At 50.5% G+C, this 18,556-nt stretch overlaps 1 protein-coding gene and 1 long non-coding RNA gene across 2 annotated transcripts; one reads left to right on the top strand and one right to left on the bottom strand.

Annotated features, from left to right (window-relative positions):
• Positions 1-1,138: 1,138 nt before the first annotated feature.
• Positions 1,139-13,181, bottom strand: LOC139800028 (type II inositol 1,4,5-trisphosphate 5-phosphatase-like). The gene is given in 15 exon segments (XM_071752700.1): positions 1,139-1,240; positions 1,489-1,601; positions 1,919-2,155; positions 2,317-2,479; positions 2,807-2,904; positions 6,406-6,421; positions 9,453-9,554; positions 9,556-9,670; positions 10,150-10,340; positions 10,424-10,537; positions 11,036-11,156; positions 11,381-11,482; positions 12,277-12,402; positions 12,917-12,996; positions 13,125-13,181. Coding segments are annotated over 15 exon segments (1,737 nt in total).
• A 3,420-nt stretch (positions 13,182-16,601) lies between these two features.
• Positions 16,602-17,803, top strand: LOC139799527 (uncharacterized). The gene is made up of 3 exons (XR_011727332.1): positions 16,602-16,678; positions 17,364-17,465; positions 17,690-17,803. It is a non-coding gene; the product is annotated as an uncharacterized lncRNA (long non-coding RNA).
• Positions 17,804-18,556: the final 753 nt, after the last annotated feature.

Below are 18,556 nucleotides of genomic sequence, written 5' to 3'. Positions count from 1 at the left end.
CAGGCTGCCAACGCAGCTCCGCCTGACTCCGCCTCACTCCCCATCTGTGGATGTGCCCACAGCTCCACCAAGGCCCTGAGTGCCAGCAGACGGACACTGTGACTGCCACACTTCAGACATGACCGCAGGCAGCCCAGGTCACTCGAAGTCTTTGCAATGTCCTGGCAGCCCAGCAGCTGAAAGAATGACAGCCGTGAGAGATGAGCGAAGCTGCAGGAGCCCGGCACTGTCCAGCTCCTGGTTCCCCATGCCAGCTCAGGGCCTGGGGGCTGACACAGCCCGTCCGGGGGGAAGCCCTGCCTGTGGACACCCAGGGGTGCTGAGCACTGCCCCAGCAGGAAGGGCTGGAGGGCAGAGGGACTGACAGCAGAGCCCTCTGTCCCTGCTCCGGGGACTGGAGGCTCCCAGCCGGTGGCTTCCTGGGGCAGAGGGACATCTTCAGAAGCATCTGGAAGATGCAGGACAACTTTGCAGAAGTCAGGCAGCAGGGCCCGCTCCTCCTAAGAGAGACCATGGCTGGTCCCATGTTGAATGTGGAGGCCAGCCCCATCGCTGTGCTGCTGGCAGAGAAGCTCCCCGCCCTCTTTGATGACGTAAGGCTGCTGTGGGAGCTGAGCCTGCAGAGGGGCATGCGGCAAGGGGCAAGGACAGCTGCCCTCCAGCCCAGCCCCGCGGGCAGCACTTGGGCAGGGCTGCTGCCCTCTTTACTCCCCTGGGCTCTGCTGGGAGGCCTTCTGGGCTCTGCAGCCCAGCACAGCCTCTCCTTGGCAGGATGAGGCCTCCGCTGCCCCCAGCCCTACCACCCCGCAGCTGCTGGGGCCCCCCAGGCACAAACAGGAGCCCTGCAGCATTCTGGGCAGCACTCTGCTTCCCCACTGCCTGCACCCCCTGCCCTGCACTGCAGCTGGAAACCTAGGGCAAGAGCCAGAGTCGGGTGCCAGAGTTGGGTGCTGGCCCAGAGGGGCTTGTGGGGTCACCCTGAAGCAGTGCACTGAGAGCTGCCCCTGTGTCTTCTCTGCAGGCACCCCAGTTCGTGTGCAGGCTCAGCCAGTGGCCCCACTGTCAGGGGAGCCTGAAAGCGTTCTTCCCCGGCCTCCTTATGGCCCTCATCAGTCACCTTGCAGAGGCTGTAAAGACATCAGGCTGCAAGGATACAGAGGCTGTCGTGGATTCCTTTGTCCAAACAGTCCCGGATTTGCTCAAATTCAGACTTGAGGCCTGGCTGCTGGAACAGGTACTCCTGCAAAGCACACACTTAACTCATTCTCCAGGAAACGAAAAGTTAATTGGATGAATTACTGAGCAATGTCACTGTCAGCTGTCTGGAAACTCCCAGCAAGAGGTACCGTCAGGGAACAGAACACCCTGGGGCTCCCCTCTACCACTGCCCAAACATCCACAGAAATTCTCATGACCAGGAGCATCCTCAAATCTAAAGCTAAGACAAAAAAAGTCCCATCCTGTGTCTCCAGCACAAAGACTGCCAACCTGCTGGGAAGCATTCCTGTAGAGATGATCCACCATCATCCACAGCTCCTTTGGAATGTCCATGGGCTTTTCAGCTTTGATGGCATCATCACTGATCTCCAGTGGCACCAGGGGCTGAGAGTGAGGGGGGAAAAAGAAAAGGTAGCTATCCAAGTTCTGGCAAAAATGCTTCACAGAGCTTTTACCTGAGAATTCCTCCTTGGTCAGAAACTGCAGCTTCACTCAGCAGCCTTTACACCAGACTAGCACAACAGGCACTTGGGCACCAACACTCCAGAGAGAAGAAACAACACATGCACAAGCTGTACCAGCATCCTCAGAGGAGAGAGCAGGGCAGTGCAAAAGGTTCTTTAGCAAGCAACAGGATTTAACATCTAGTTTGGATCATTCTTGTGGGTTTGGAAGGGAATTCTTGCCCTTAACTCTGAATAGAGTTTCTGAATAGATTCTGCTGACATGTCCTGGATAGGTTCCCTCATGTGGCACAGGGTGTGGAGAGGAGCCCCAAAGCAACTTGGCAAGTAGTTCCCCGTTACAGAAATAAAATAATCCTTCCCCCTGTGAAGATGCAGGACCAAGATATCTTCAAGTTTTTCCTCTCCAGAGTTTAAGTGTGTAGCTGTTGATTTATTAACAAACACCTCCAACATCACTGTCTTCTCAGCACCTGCAGGGAGATGATTAAATCCATACTTGGTGACAAAAGGTATGAAATCAATAAGCCTGCATTCTGAGCCTGCATTTGACCCTGCATAACAGGGTCAAAATTAAGCCAGAATTAAGGTGACAACATGAGCTGATTAATGAGAGGAACAACAAGGAGCTCACCTGGGTGCAGAAAGCCCTTGCTGGGATTAGCAGCCAGCCACTTCTTGGAGTAGGCTTTCTCATCTGGTTTGTTGATAAATTCAAACTGGCAGGCCACTTCTCCATTGCAGATTGTGAACCTCCCCACCTGCAGCTGCATGTACTTCACCTCCGCAAAATAGAACTAGGAACCAATGCCAGGGAACATCATCAGCCAGGGCCACCTGGCCAAGCACCAGTCCCTCTCCCGTGGTTTAATCATTAAGCAGCAAGATCCCCAGCTTAACCCCCTTGCTTCTGCACAGCTTCCAGGATGACAAAGGATCACACCTGCTTGCTCTGTGTGCTAAAGCCCCTTTCAAAAACACGTCCCCCCAAAAAAAACCAAATGCAACTGGAGCAGTCTCACTTCCTTATCTTTTTTAGTCCCCATCACACAAAGCAAACGTTGGGTTTGGGACCTTCTCCTTCAGCTGGAGCGGGCACAAGGCAGGTGGCAGTCTCTGGGTACCTCTTCGATGTCCTCCAGGGCATCCACAAAGCTCTCCTGGCCATCCTCCTCCTCAGATGGTAGAGGATCCTGATGTCTGCTGGAAGCAGACTGGGAATCTAAAAAAACAAGGGAGGAGGAGGGTGAGCTGAAGGTGTTGGCAGGAGAAACTGAAGGGCCCTACCCGGCACCCAGCCGCGTGCCAGCTCCCGAGGGCAGAGCCAGCCCTGGGCAGGGGCACCCAAAGAGGGGACTGGCAGGGATCAGGATCACAGCAAAGCAGCCGGAGGCCCCTCACTCACCTGTCTCTAGCAGCTGGGGCTGTGTGGTGGGGGGATGCCTTCCCTCCTCTCCTTCTCCAGGCCGGCTCGGGGGTCTCTGCTCGGTGGGAAAGGTGGGAAAGGAGGAGAGGCCATGGGGGCAGGATATGGGGAATGGTCTGTCCTCACTCCTAAGTATCAGCTTTTCTATTTCTGCTTGTCTGTGTGCAGCTTACTTAGAAATTTTATACACTTTACAGCTTAAACAGTGACAGCTTTCAAACTGCCAGGAAAGTATAAAATCCTGTGATAACGTTTCGAAAAAGCCAGTGTATAAAAAAATATTTTTTTACAGCGATTTGATAGCTAAAAATCAGATCAGCTGCATCTGAAATTCAGAGCAGATCGTTTTCTCTCAGGAGAAACTGACAGATGAACTGCTGAGCTTTCTTCTTCTCAGCTGTGTCAGGTGCAGGACGTCCAGGAGGAGGGCGAAGCAACAACTCCCCAAAAATGCTGCCTGCATTTCAGAGAAAAAGCCAGAGAGAGTGAGACAGAGCCAGCAGCTGCAGGGGTCACAGGTAAAATCCCCCAACCCCAAGCAAGGTGACACTTGAGGGCTCGCTCAGCCTGCCCAGGGGACTTTGGAGAAAGGGGTTTTGTGAGAAATGCTGCAAATCCCCTCTGAGCAGGGCAGTTGGAGTTGTGGCCTTACCAAGGATATGCACATCCAAGTGGTTTTTCCCTGATTTTCTCAGCAGTTCCTGTAGAAATGCCATCAGATACTCAAACACATTTTTGTGGCACCTGGGCACTTTAGAGATGATCTGAGCCAAAATTCAACCCTGGCATTTTCTACATTGTCATAAAAACTCAGAAAACTTCCTATGTGCATTGCCTCCATGCTAAGCCAGCCTGCACTAAAGAGGTGAGAATAAATAACAGTTTTGAGCTGCTTTACAACGTGTCCCTTCGTTTTTTCTGAAATATTGCCGTGTTCTCAAAAGCTCAAATGTGTGCATCACTTGGACACTTGCTCACATTTTAGAATAAAACTTCAGATGAGTATACAGCACCAAGTACACATTTAGGGGCAGCACCAATGCAGATAAATGCCTCTGGGTGGCTGCCTTCAAACTGATCCTTCTTTGTTTCCCCAGCTTTGTTTCCCCTTTACTTTCTGCAGTGACAGAGGCACGGAGTTTCCACTGGGAAAAGATTTCTCTTGCTTGGGCAGGAACTCCAAGCTACGTTTGCAGAAGCAAGAACCAGCTCCTGTGCATTAGGCCTTCTCTGATCTTTGGAACTTTCAGGAACAGTCATTTCACTGGTGAGCACTGTGCCTTTTCACAAAGGGCAATCACTGCTGCTTGCCCAGACAAACTTACACCTTGCTGAGCAAACGTGCCAGCAGTTCCACAGCACAACACAGCAGTTGTCCCTGTTACAGAAACACTCCTCATTTAACTGGTGCAGACCCACTGAAATGTCCATGACTTACTGACAACTAAATTACTCTGCAAACATTGGGTTTCCAACACAAAATTAACAAAATGTCTCAGAGATGGTGAACAGCTCCTGAAGGGCTTCCTTGTGTCTTCAGGCTGAGGAATACTGCAGGATTACACTGAGGCTGATCAGCTACTCCCCTCCTGTCTTCCCAAGCTTCCCAACAACCCTCTGTAGGATAGGATCCAAACGCAAACATCTTGTAAACTTAAACCAATGACTTCATATTCTTAAAGATCAAAGTTTCGTTCACATCTCAATGGTTATCCAGCTACAGATCACAGCATAAGATTTAAAATAACAAAGCAAAGACTCTTGGCGTTTTATTTTAAAGGATTTGACAAGAAATTCCATATATCTCAATAAGCTGGGCCAGAGAAAGAAGTGCAGAGGAGTCACTGATCTGGTCACAAAAAAATAATCAAAGGGTTTTAACATACCTGTTTTCAAGAAATAAAACCCCATCTGAATTAGAGCAACTGCTACGAATGTGGTTTGGATAAAGGCACTCTGGGAACTACCAGGGTCCCTGGGCCAGCTACACTGACTCACACTCACAGAGAGAGACATTCACGGGCAGAAAGGAATTCAAACTGATCAGTGACAGCATTGCTGATGTCAGATTCAGACTGAGTCGTTTCAGAGCTACAGACAAGAAGCTTTCAAGCTGAAATATGACACACCACTCCATGACCAGCACAGGCTGTATTCTTCACAGGACACACAGACACACTTGATGAATTTCTACATTCAGATCTCCTCACAGCTTCTCAAGTGCTCAGACCCCGCAACTCTGGCTTACTGTAATGCCTCACCCCAGTCTAGTGAAGAAAAAGCAGTTATACCTAAAATCAGGAGGACAAAAATAAAACAACCCACCACTTAGTGATGTTTATACTGGAAGGACTCTTTTGAAATGCAGAGTTACACATCATATTCCACCCCAGGAGGCAAATCAACATCGAGAGCATTACCAGTCAGGTATTTCCTTGTGTTCCTTATTTGTATTTTAGCAGCAGCAGGACAGTGTTTGCAAAGCTGTAGAAAAATGCTGCCCCTTTTCCCAGTCTCAGTTCCAAGTGGGGGTATCCTGAAGAAAGGCTGAACCTCTGGGAAACGGCAGCAGCATCCAAACCTGAAGTCACCCAGATCCAAACATGTCCTGCAGGCAGAAGGGAAGAAAAATGACAGAGCTTTTACCCACAAAGGCACTGGGCTCCAACTTGTGCTGAATGGGTACACTGGGCTGTTGGTATTTTCATGTGCAGACAAACTATTCAACTGAACTGCTTCATCAGATAAAGTCCAAAGATCAAATGCAGAACTGCAGAATACCAACTTGGGCAGCAACAAGACTTTAACTGATGGCAATCTATTCAAGACATTGATGTACTCAGAGGGGCCCAAACAATTTCACCTCAATTATACAGTCTCAGGAAGAAATGCCCAGGTATTTACAGGCACAAAAAGGAATTGTTTCGCTGCACACAGATGTCCTCAAAATGCTTGGGATATGTTGGTTTGAGTCAAAAGTAAGAAACAGTACCAAGTTTAACAATAACAGATTCTCAGGGGGTTTTGGTAACCTTTTATAAAATTAGAGAAAAAAACCCAACTGTGCAAATGATGGCAGTACACAGTTTTGCTATGCTGACTCAAATACATTCTATTTACAACAAAGACTGTGTTTTATTGGAAAATGGATTAAGTTATTGTTTGGGAAATTAATACAAGGGTACACTGTTTGGATGTAAATGTAGGCTGCAGTAGAAACTGTGAGATTGTGATTTTACATACAGCTTTTGATGTTCCACTCCCTGGCTCCCTTTGCCTTCCAGATGTTCCACTCACTGTCTCTGATTGGCTTCTAGAAGAACCAAAAAAGGTGATCAGAACTCCAAATAAAGCACCTGTACCCAACCTTAAGTAGGGAAAGCAGAGTATAAACCAGTTCTCTGATGCACAGAGTAAACCATGTTGAAGAGAAAATTCAGTCCCCAAACCCACCTTTTTTTCTTCAAGATGCCCTCCAGCCTGTCACTGCCCAGTGTCCCATCACCCCCAGGCCTTCACTACCCACTGACAACCCCCAGCAGCCCCCTGGCTCTGTCATGGCTCCCCCAGCAGCCCTGGGCCCATCACTGCCCAATGTCCTTTCACTCTCCCAGACCCTCACCACCCCATGTCCCCCATGGTCCCCCCAGGCTGCCACCTCCCCGTGTCCCCTCCTGTCATCAGCCAGCCATGGCAGGACAGCCTCGGGGAGATGCAGTGGGCTTGGTGGTCACAGGGACAGTGAAGGGAGGGGATGGCTCAGGCTGTCTGGGTGTCTCTTGGTGCAAGAGAATATAGAAAGAAACAGACTTGGGAACAAGTCCCCCATCATCACCCATTTTTTTTCCTTTTTGCCTTCCAGGTGATGATGGTCAAGCCCCAGGCCCATGCAGCCATTCTCTGCACACAAGTCCCCTGGCGCTGCGTGTCTGACACACGTTTAATAAAAGAACACAGCCCCAGAGATTTTCTCTGTTCATCTTCAGATGGGGGAAGCTGTGTGTGTGTGTGTGTGAGTGAGGAAGATCTGCTCTCCCATTTCCTTTTTGCACCTCAGCAAATCCACTGCAAGATTTACACTCAAGAAATCAAAGGTAAGGGATGCAGAAGGCTCCAACCACCATTTCCACTGACTCCCTAGAAATATGCAAGACCACACCATCAGTCACACTGCCCTACCTGCTCCAGAGGTGTCAGACCAGAAATGATGGTTTCAAGACAGAAAACACAACACAATCCAGCACAACAACAACAACATCAACCTGAAGAAACCAGGAACACAAACCAAGGGTCCCTAATCAAACCTTAAAAATGAAAACAAGCTTGCTTCCTTGAAAAGAAAGCCCAGGTTGGTAGGGTCTGGCCCAGCTGCTCATCACTGCTTGCTCTTCTGGGGCTCTGCCCAGCTCCCTGCCCCCAGCTCTTCATCCCTCCCTCCCTGTCCTTTGCCCATCACAACTTTGGGCTTTCCTGGCTGTCTCCCTCTCAACACTTCCCAATTCCTCCCTGTCGGGTCTCAGAGCCACTGCTGTTTCTCCACATCTTTCTCTCCCTCTCCTCTCCTGGCCTTATTGTCCCTCTCTCTCCTGCAGCCTCTCCCCTTTCCTGCCTCTCCCTCCCTTCTCCCTTCCTCTCCCCTCGCCCTTTCCCCTCTCTCCTGCTCCCTCTCCCACCCCTCTGTCACTCCCCTCTCCTGGGGCCTTTTCTGTCTCTCTCAGGCCCCTGGCCCGCTCTCTCTCCATCCCCCCTCTCTCCTCCTTCCCGCCCTTCTCCTCTCTCTCCCTCCCTGCCTCCCTCCTCCTCCCTCTTTGCCCCCTTCCCCTCCACCTCTTTCCCGCTCCTCACCACTCTTTGTCCTGCCTTCCCTCCCTGCCCAGATCCCCTTCCTCCTGCTCCCCCTCCCAGCTGGGCCGGGGCCGGGGCAGCCCCGGGGTCGGGCGGGCTCAGGCAGCAGGAGAGGAGGAGCGCCCCGGGGCGTGCTGGGAGCTGTAGTCCCGGGGCATGCTGGGAGCTGTAGTCCCGGGGCAAGCAGGGGGCTGCCCGGCGGACATCTTGGTTCCCGGCCCATGCTGGCAGGTGCTCTTTCCCCACTCTCCCCATCCCGCAGCCGGGGAAAAATTCCAGGAGGGCGGCGGGGATGAGCCAGCAGCTCCTAAAAGGCCTCCAAGTGAAGGAGGAAGCATGCAGAGGCGGGGGGGAAGCAAGGGCAGGTACCCTGGGAGGAGTAGAGAGGTGGTCGGAGCAGCTGGGGAGCAGGGCAGGAGAGCCACATCCATCCCAGGTAGGATTGAATCTTGCCGGGGTTGGAAAGAGCAATAAGAAAAGCTTTGAGAGGCACATAGGTGGGAATGAAAGGAGAAGCCAGGAAAATGTAGGCCCTCTCCTGAAGGAAATGTCAGACCTAGCTCCAGAGGATATTGAGAATGCTGAGGTTTTCCAGGACTTCCTTGCCTCAGTCTCCTCTGGGAAGTGCTCATTGCCTGATTGCAGAGGCCACAGCAGGGGAAAGCAGGGCCTGGGACAGCCAAGGAGCCCCCACTGGGGGAGAAGAAGAGCTTTGGCTCATCTAAAGAACCTGCAGGTGCACAAGTTTATGGGTGCAGTCTGAGGGGTTCAGAGGGCATTTTGGGGGTCCTGGAGGGGGCGTATGGGGAAGGGCAGAGGAGGCCCAGCTCAGGTGGAGGAACAAAGCAAAGCAAGACACTGCTCTCCCAGAGACTCTGTTTTCCTGCCATGGCCTGCAGCCAGGTCTCCTCCAAAGTTGTGTTTGCCAGAGCTGCTTTGAGCAGTTGCAAAATTGTCTGCTCTTAAGTAGCTCTGTATCATGCTTTGCTTTCTGCTTCTTCAAAGCTGAAAATATTTCTTTTGTTCTTTGGATCCAATCAGTGCAATACCCAGACTTACACAAGGATGCACTCGGCTACAGACAGCACAAATGCTCCATTTCAGACCCCAGCTGCTCTGATCTGAGGTACAGAGGCTCTATATAGCTGGTCTGAGGAGGTAGAGAAGGTATTAGCAAGTAAAAGATGCTCAAAATTTTGCCAAGGGAAAAAAACCCAAACCAACAACAACAACAAAAAAGAAACTAACAAAAATCATTCCTTGTTTTTGTACAGCCCTGGGGAAAGCCAATGGATTTTTCCTGGGAAAAAGTTCTGGTAAACATCAGTGGAAGAAAAGCAAGATGAATAGATGTAAACTGGATCTAAAGGAGAGGAAGAGCAATAACCTAAGAACTGTTCCTGTTTATACTCATTAGATCCGCCATTCTTTAGCTTTTTTTTTTTTTTTTTTTTTTCCTTCCTTCACTGATAACATCAGACTGCACATCACCTTGTGTCCCAGTCATCACAGCCAGCATCATATTTGTATGTTGGCTGGAAAGAAAGCTCTCCCTCTGTAAAGCCTTCAAAGACTGCATTTGCATTCCTTTGCCTCATTCAGTACCTGGTCATACTGCCAGAGCTCTGGAAAAGCTTTCTCTTCCACCAGCTGCTTCACTTTTGCCACATCCAGATCCTCCAGACGATAGTTGAGGTCACCCAGCCATAAAATCACACTGCAGGAGAACACAGAGCACAAGTGTGCACGGTCTGGCCACAGGCAGGACCCAGCAGCTCCTCCCAACACTGTCAGCTGGGTGCTGTGTCTGCTTGGCCATCAGAGACAACAAGCAGCAGTGAAAACCTGAAAGTGAAGCTTTATTTTCTATTTTTTGCTGCTTTTAATTCCCGTTCTGCATCCTTGTCACTGCCTCTTGATAACTGGTGCTTCTGATATCCCAGAGATGAAATCCCCCTGGGGAAATCAGTGCACATTGCTGCCACATCCTCACTTGAAAATAAAACAAAGCTGGGAGAGCACAGGGTGGCAAGTGACTTGTCAGACCTGGACAGTGACCACCCTCAGCCCCAGGGTTCCAGTAAAGCATTTCTGACCCCTTCCCACATCCCAGCCAGGAGAACCTGGCACTCTCCTGTGTTCCTCAAGTTCTCCCTGCCCCACGGAGTGATGGGCACAGCCAGAGGGGGAGCATACTCATGTTTGGCAATGGTGAGAGAGGCCAAGTTGGGATCTGACTGGCGGAACTGCATCCGAGAGCAGATGTCCTGGAAGTCCTGGTTCCTCCTCTTGTATTCCTCTATGTCAGCTGCCAGGTGAGAATTCACAATGCACAGAGTAGTAGTGTTATGGAATTTAAACCTTATGGCAACGCCACCTTTGTTACCCTGAAAGATAAAAGACAAAGAATTGCTCAGGAGCTTTTACACACAACAGAGGAGCCTCAGCCCAGGGTTGCCACCATTCCTACCATCTTCCCCATGATCCCAGTGCCCATAGTCTCAGCTTCCACCTCGGAGATGTTCATCACTGGATCCTCTCTCACGTACAACAGGAGCATGATTCCCACCAGCCTCACGTGTTTCTGTAGGCAGCAGGTGCCAGGACTTGCCGGGTGATGGGCCCGGACGGTGCTCGCCCCACCTGTGCCCAGTTGGGCCAGATGTTGCGTGAGACGAATCTCACCGTGGGCGCGAGCTCGGTTCGCGAACAGAGTCAGTCGAGCTAGTGTTGGTTCGGGTTACTATCAGTGAACTAACTTCGATCCGCCTGGCTCTGGAGCCTGCTCAGGAACCACACCCTGCCGATCCCGGGCATGCGCACCTGGGCCAGCCCCAACTGGGCACAGGTGGGGCGAGCACCGTCCGGGCCCATCACCCGGCAAGTCCTGGCACCTGCTGCCTACATGTTTCACCTGGAAAACAGACCCTGTTCCAGGAAATACTACAAGGGGAGAGGTTTGAAGAGAGAAGTCCCATCGCCCCCTGTCAAGAACATGAGCCACAAAAATACAGATTAAAAGACAGTGGTGGAGAAGAAGAGAAAGCAGAGGGAAAGAGGCCCAGGTGGGAAGTGATTCCACGTTTACCTTTTCAGATTTGGCATCTGGGTGAAGACTCTCAGTGACAGCTTTCAACCATTCCTCTTCCCGTGGTGTTCCACAGAAAAAGAAAGCTTCTTTACTCAGAACAGCCTCCTGGAAACTGTGTCAGAGGAAGGAACACAGAGATGCATGCACTTGTTGATAACTCCATCCCTTTCCTCTGGGAAAGAACTACATCAACTTGTACTCAATTTATAATTTATTTCAATTTATAGCTGAAAACTCAACATTCAGTTCTGCTGATTGGAGGCTCTGTAAAGCTAAGGAGCTGGACACCCCCTGCTGCAGTCACAGGAAAGCCCCAGGCCAGGAGGGGACACTCACCCCAGGCAGTAGATGTCTGGTGGCTCAGCATCACACCTCAGCCAAGGCTCAAGGCTCTCTTTGGGGGCCTGACCATTCACATTGTATGTCCCAGCAAAAAATCTGCAAAGAAATGAGCTAAATCCCAGAGCTGCAGAGGGCAGAGCTGATGGCAAAGAGCCCTCGTGGTGCTGGTGCTGCCGGGCCCAGCCGAGCCCCCGCAGAACTCAGCAGTCACTCACGACTTCCCACCAGTGCTTACCGTGGTCTTTATCCACGCGTTCCACGAGAATGCCATTTAAAAATATAAAAATCAGCACTTCTAATAAATAAAAAACTCTTATTCTGCCCATTAAGTAACAACAATTCATTCACCACCCGGTAGAGTTTTAAAAATATTTGGGAAAATTAATCCTGAGGTGATGATATTTGTGAGCATGAACCAAACCATGGCAAACAGCCCACCCAAGACAAGATCCCCCCCAAACCACGAGACCCCCACGTCTGCCTCGCCAAGCACAAGCCCCAGGGAGCACCCGTGACAGGCACTAAAACACCCACAGAACTCACCAAGGACTTGGAGGTCACTGTCCAGGACAACTGCAAAGGGAAAGCAAAGTTCAGTGACAAAGCTGGGAAGCAGGTTTGCAGACTGTGATGGTGCTCGTGAGCTCCTCAAACCCCAAACCCTCCTCGTAGGAAGGGAACCAGGCAGAACAAACCTGCCAGTGCACAGGGTACTCTGGGTTGCAGAGCTACTGACCCCGTGGGGCCCTCCCACCCGTGACACGTGATGCACGAGTGCCACCGGGGATTACCAACTGCATAAAAAATGTGGACGAAGAGTTTCCAAATTTCAACAAGCAGAAGAACAAACTATGGACTCCAGACTCCTTCATCTCCCTCTTTAGAGACACCCAGTAAGCCCCCAGAGCACACCAGTACCTTCTTCCACTACAAACTCTTCTGTGATGGGGATAACCTGCTCCAGCCAGACATCCTCAGCTGCTATGGCCATCCTCTGGTGAGTGTACACATGGAGCCTGCGAGCACAGAGCAGGCAAAAGCAATTCTGGCACCTCTGCAGGCACAGACAGACCCCGACCCCTCCAGCTGCCTCCTGCAGCCCCCAAAGTCACTTATGGGCTGTGTACCCCCATTTCAATGAGAACTGATTTGGTTCTGGGAAAATTCACCAGCCCTGAACCTCTAGGGCCTGAGCTTTTCTCTGACATTCATACCACGCAGCCAGAGGACTTGCCAGGCACTTCACTTCCAAACCTCCAAGGCTCCTGCCCCAGCAGAAAGTGTTTGGGGTAAGAAGTTTCCAAGCCCAGTAAGAGACCCTCAGAGCTCTCAGCTCTTCTCCAGATGCTACAGGAACAGCTTTGCTTGCAAAAGCCCTTTAAGATCTTCCGGTCCAACACCGAACCCAGCCAGGGCTACCACTGAACCACATCCCTCCGCACACCCGCACCGCATTTCAGCGTCCCCGGGATGGTGACCCCACCGCTCCCTCCTCCACCCCCCCGGTACCCCCGGGTCCCCGGCACCTACGCGCGTTGCCCGCCGCTCTCCACCAGCCCCAGCAGACGGCTCTCCCGGCTCTCCCTGTCGACCAGAACCCCCTGCACCGCCTGGGCCGAGGGTCAAGGAAGGACGGGACCAGACAGGACTGGACGGGATCAGACGGGAAGAGACGGAACCAGACGGGACCCCCGGGGCCGCCCCCCGTACGCACCATCGCGACCGAGCCAAAGGATACGATCCGGCAGATCTTCCCCTCCTCCCGGCTCTCCTGGATGGCCACCAACTGATCCATCCTCGGTACCGGTACCGGTTCCGGTGGCCGGCCGCTCAGCGGAGCTCTCGCGAAGCATCGTTGCAGAGCCGCCGCTCCCCCCGCTAACGGCACCGTCCGCCAACGGCACAGACACAGCCCGGTCCGGCCCGGGCTCCTCTTCTCCGGCCCGGCCCCGGTTCCTCCGGCCTTTGCCCCCAGAGGCACCGGACACGGAATGACGCGGCGGGGCCGGCAGAGCGGTCCCCGGGAATAGGGGCTGTTAAAAACATTTGACTCGTCTTAGCGATAAGAAAACTTTTATTGTAAATGAGAGAGATATATATGCAAAGCAGCGCACTGGGCGACCGAGGCAGGACACCTCCGCCAACGGTTCGCGCCTTGGATAGGGTAAACCAGTCCTTTTATACTTTCGGTAACCCCCCTCCCTCTTAGTCCTTTATTAGTTTCTCATTGGAGGCTCTTTCGCGGGCTCTCTGTATTGGTCCCTGGTCCGCAGGTTCTGTCCCGTTGCTAAGGGAAGAGCTTCTTTGTTCTGTCTTGCGGACTTGCCTCGTGGTCTTCGACATGCCCCAACATGTTTTCCCACAAACAACCCGAACAAAAACCCCGATCCTATGATTACAAACCACACCCAATTAAACATTCTAGGGAAGGATTCATTCAACAAAACAATAAAAATTTCGACTGGTATTTATTACAGGGGCGGTGGTGGCGGGGGCTGGCGGGACAACGGGACCGGGAGCAGCTCCCATCCCATGCACGGGGGGGTAATGGGGGGGGGCACGATCTCCGCCCCGGTCCCAGAGGAAAGGGGAGAGGGGCAGGAGGGTTGATTTCTTGGTGAAAGCAGGAGATGTCCCGTTTTAACAAAAAATGGGTGGGATTTTTGAGACAGAAACCCCCTGGGTTTCATCCCATTTCCAGGCGCTGGGGAGAGGCTGCCACTGGGGCCTGAAACAAAAAACTCAGCCCAAACCCTGGGCTGTGGCTTTGAGGCACCAGAGCAGGATGAGGCAGCCTGGAAGGAGCCAGACAGCAATTCCTCCAGGCTGCAGCAATTCCTCCAGGCTCCAGAAATTCCTCCTCCGGGCTCCAGAAATTCCTCCTCCAGGCTCCAGAAATTCCTCCAGGCTGTAGCAATTCCTCCTCCAGGCTGCAGCAATTCCTCCGGCAGGCTCCAGAAATTCCTTCTGACTCCAGAAATTCCTCCTCCAGGCTGTGCTCATCCCATCTGATGTAAACACTTTGAAAATACAAAATATGTCTCTTGAATCAGTATTTTTTCTGCTCTTTTTAAAATATACCAAACATCCTCAATTAACAGATTTTTCCCCCAAACTTAACTAGCTTCTGTTTTATATCATGCTTGACAAGCTCCTAAAGATAAGACTGCTTATCCAGTCGCCTGCTGGTACATGGTCCAGACAAAGGTAATAAATTGAGCAGGGTACCAAGGACTGAAAGACAATAATAAATAAAAGAGAAGTTCTTGAGATGGCAAAATCTGTGTTATTTCTAGCAAGTCTGTGTGCCAGTGATTTATGAAAAGACAGAACTCCTTCTGCTGTATAAAACTCCAAGAGAAAAAGGAGAAGTGCTCGGCTCTTCTTCTCCCCCCCCCCCCTCTCAGCACTTCGGCTTCAAGCTACGGGACAGAGAAGCGGCAGGAGCGACAGACCCTATGCACCCGATTACAGCCAGAGGCCAGGGCCGGCGGACGGTGATAACATCTTGATTACTCTCTCCTTCTTTTCTCTTCTTAATGACTCTTCTCTCCAAAGTAACTAATTGTATAAATCCTAAATAAATCCTTTTAACTTGTTAAAATCATAAAGCCTGATTATTTTCGTAAATTCACGCGTCGTCTATGAGTAGTGGCTGAATTTTCCTCGCAAACAAAATATAAATAATAACTCGGATCGTAACACCATCCCATCCAATCCCATCCCATCCCATCCCATCCCATCCCATCCCATCCCATCCCATCCCATCCCATCCCATCCCTGCAACCCAGGAGCTGCCCAGCCGGTGGCATCGCAGGAGGACTGGGGAGTGAAAGCCTCCCTGGAGCCAGGGCCAGCGCTGTCCTCCTGCAGCACCCAGGCTCTCCTGGCCTCCCCAGAACCCCCCATCACAGACACACGGACTCTTTATATTTTTGCAATCTTTTCATTAAAGAGACACCTGTGGGAGGGGGGAGCAGGGTGTGTGGCATTGAGGTGACACGGGGGAGCTTTGCCCAGCTCCATCCAATGCAGGAACAGCTCTGCTCTGCCTTAAGCAGGAGAGGATCACAGATGTGATATAGGATCATCTAAAACAGGAGACACATTTGGATGAATCCCATTTTCCTGCTTAAGAATTGGAGCTGGAGCACAGTTACTCATCCTACTTACCCAGGTGAGGTATTTCCATAGCAGAGTAGTTTTACACTAACAAGAAGCTGCCCACAGAGGCTGTGCTGCAAGCAGATTATTAACTAGAGCAGATCCTGTGCCTTCAGTCAAGGCAGATTTTTGTGGTTTTTCAGCAGACTTAACACACACCCTCTTGTTCCTCTTCCTGAGGTCACTGGTTCCAGCACCTGCAGTCCCAGCAGCACCAAGGCAGACACTGCAGCAGCTCCTAGAAACCATCATTAGCTCGCAGGTCTCACAGGTTTTCAGCAGGGCAGGGAAGAATCTCTCTTTGTAGCTCCCTCAGTGCACAGATTTAGTGCTTTTCCCCTGTGTACACTGGGGGAGTCTCGATTACAAGGGTTTAAAAATTCTCTGAAATGTCAGACACCAAACACCAGCCCTGGGACACTGCAGGTTTGGGAGTGAAGCTGAGGAATGGGAGGTGGAAAGAATTTCTTTACTGAGAGGGTGCTCAGACATTGGAATGGGCTGCCCAGGGAAGGGGTGGATTCTCCATCCCTGGAGATATTTAAAAATAGCCTGGATGTAGCACTCAGTGCCATGGGCTGGGAACCACGGGGGGGGTGGATCAAGGGTTGGACTTGATGATCTCTGAGGTCCCTTCCAACCCAGCCAATTCTAGGATTCTATTCTATGATTCTATGAAATGTGTGGAGGTTTTGTGTCACCATCCAGGTGGGAGTGAGGCTTGCTCTGAACCAACAGCCTGAACCCAGTTACTGCAAAACACCTCATTGAGTTAAACTGGTTTTGTCAAGAGATCTGAACCATCCTGAGAAATGCTCCTTTCAGTCTTGTCTGCTCACCCAAACATTGATTATTTTGAGTGAAACAGAGAAATGTGAAACAGATCCCTGAGGGCAGAAATGAGCTGCCTGGGGGGTGTGGATATCCTGGGTTTCACTGTTTGGCTTTTATTTGCAGGCAAAGCAAAGTCAAACCTGAAGTGACAGCTGAGATGGTGCAATCCTCTGATGTGATGGATTCAAGAAAGGCTTCACTCTTGCCAGAACCAGACTTTGGAGTCAGAAGTACTTTAATAACAGCTCGTCTGAAAGAGATGGAGGATTCTTACACAGAAATCCAGAACTTCAGGTAAGGATCACTCCTGAGAAGAACTTACTATAAAACTGTCAAAATCACTCTTGTTTGTTATTTTATCTGATGTCCCTGTGAGTAAGAAATTCATGAGAAAAGGATGATTCAGGCTTTTCAGCAGCTTTGGTTCCTCGTTTGAGAGAATTTCATTCATGTCTTTTTCAAGGCTTGCCACATGGTTCTTGTTAAAAAAATGGTTTTTTTGACATTACTTTTTCCTGAGCTTATTTCAGATTCTGTCTGAAAATACATCAAGCGTGTGCACCTCTGGCTTTCTCTCTCATTGCTTCTGTTCACTACTTCTCCATAAAGGTGTTCACAAGAGCTTGAGTGAAATATAAGTAGTACCAAAACTTTACTGTGGTTGAAATAATTTTATCTATGTTATTCTGTGAATTTATCATTTCAAACTGCTACTGGATAGCTCTTGTCTTTATATATATATATATATATATATATATATATATGTAAAAATGTGTAACCTGTAAAACATGCCTATGAACATGCTACTGAAATGAAATCATTTTACGGGTTTACACTTTGTCACATTTTCCAAATTCCCCCCTAGAAACTTGTTACTGGGAAGTGGTTATATGCAATATGAAGTACAGGGGTTAATAACAGTGGTATTTCCATCAGCTCTGCCCTCTGCAGCTCTGGGATTTAGCTCATTTCTTTGCAGATTTTTTGCTGGGACATACAATGTGAATGGTCAGGCCCCCAAAGAGAGCCTTGAGCCTTGGCTGAGGTGTGATGCTGAGCCACCAGACATCTACTGCGTGGGGTGAGTGTCCCCTCCTGGCCTGGGGCTTTCCTGTGACTGCAGCAGGGGGTGTCCAGCTCCTTAGCTTTACAGAGCCTCCAATCAGCAGAACTGAATGTTGAGTTTTCAGCTATAAATTGAAATAAATTATAAATTGAGTACAAGTTGATGTAGTTCTTTCCCAGAGGAAAGGGATGGAGTTATGAACAAGTGCATGCATCTCTGTGTTCCTTCCTCTGACACAGTTTCCAGGAGGTTGTTCTGAGTAAAGAAGCTTTCTTTTTCTGTGGAACACCACGAGAAGAGGAATGGTTGAAAGCTGTCACTGAGAGTCTTCACCCAGATGCCCAATCTGAAAAGGTAAACGTGGAATCACTTCCCACCTGGGCCTCTTTCCCTCTGCTTTCTCTTCTTCTCCACCGCTGTCTCCTCCAGGGGTTCGTGGGCTTTTTGCTCTGAAGTGATGGAGGGGGAGTTGCTGTGCAGGGACAGGACAGGAGACCAGAGCAAGGAAATTGCTGCTGTCTTGGGGGAGGAGAATAGGAATCATCTTAGTCTCTTCATCTACACAATCCATGGTGGGATGAGTTTGAAGGTATCTTGGTTGGAACACTGCTGCTGTTTTGGTCTTGCTCCTCTCTTGTCACTGTTAGTGAAGGGAAATTCCTCCCGTGGGCTGTGCCTGGGTTGTAGGTTTTGTTTTGGGCTTCAGCTTTGTTCCCTGTGGTGTTTGGTCCCTGGCTCCTCTGGGTGCTGTGCTGTGAGTGCCAAGCTGGTCCTTCTGATGAGCCTGGAATTCTTTTTTCTTTTTTTTTTTAAATCTGTATTTTTGTGGCTCATGTTCTGGACAGGGGGCGATGGGACTTCTCTCTTCAAACCTCTCCCCTTGTAGTATTTCCTGGAACAGGGTCTGTTTTCCAGGTGAAACACGTGAGGCTGGTGGTTGCGTGAGAGGAATCTCGCTGCGGGCGCGAGCTCGGTTCGTGAACAGAGTCAGTCGAGCTAGTGCTGGTTCAGATTAGTATCAGAGAACTAAGTTCGATCCGCCTGGCTCTGGGACCTGCTCGAACCACACCCTGCTGAAATCAAGCGTGCGCATCTGGGCTAGCCCC

Source organism: Heliangelus exortis, chromosome 9 (genome assembly GCF_036169615.1).
Source record: "Heliangelus exortis chromosome 9, bHelExo1.hap1, whole genome shotgun sequence".
NCBI lineage: Eukaryota > Metazoa > Chordata > Aves > Apodiformes > Trochilidae > Heliangelus > Heliangelus exortis.
Note: the sequence above shows the minus strand (reverse complement) of the source record. Positions and strands in the feature narration are given on the sequence as shown.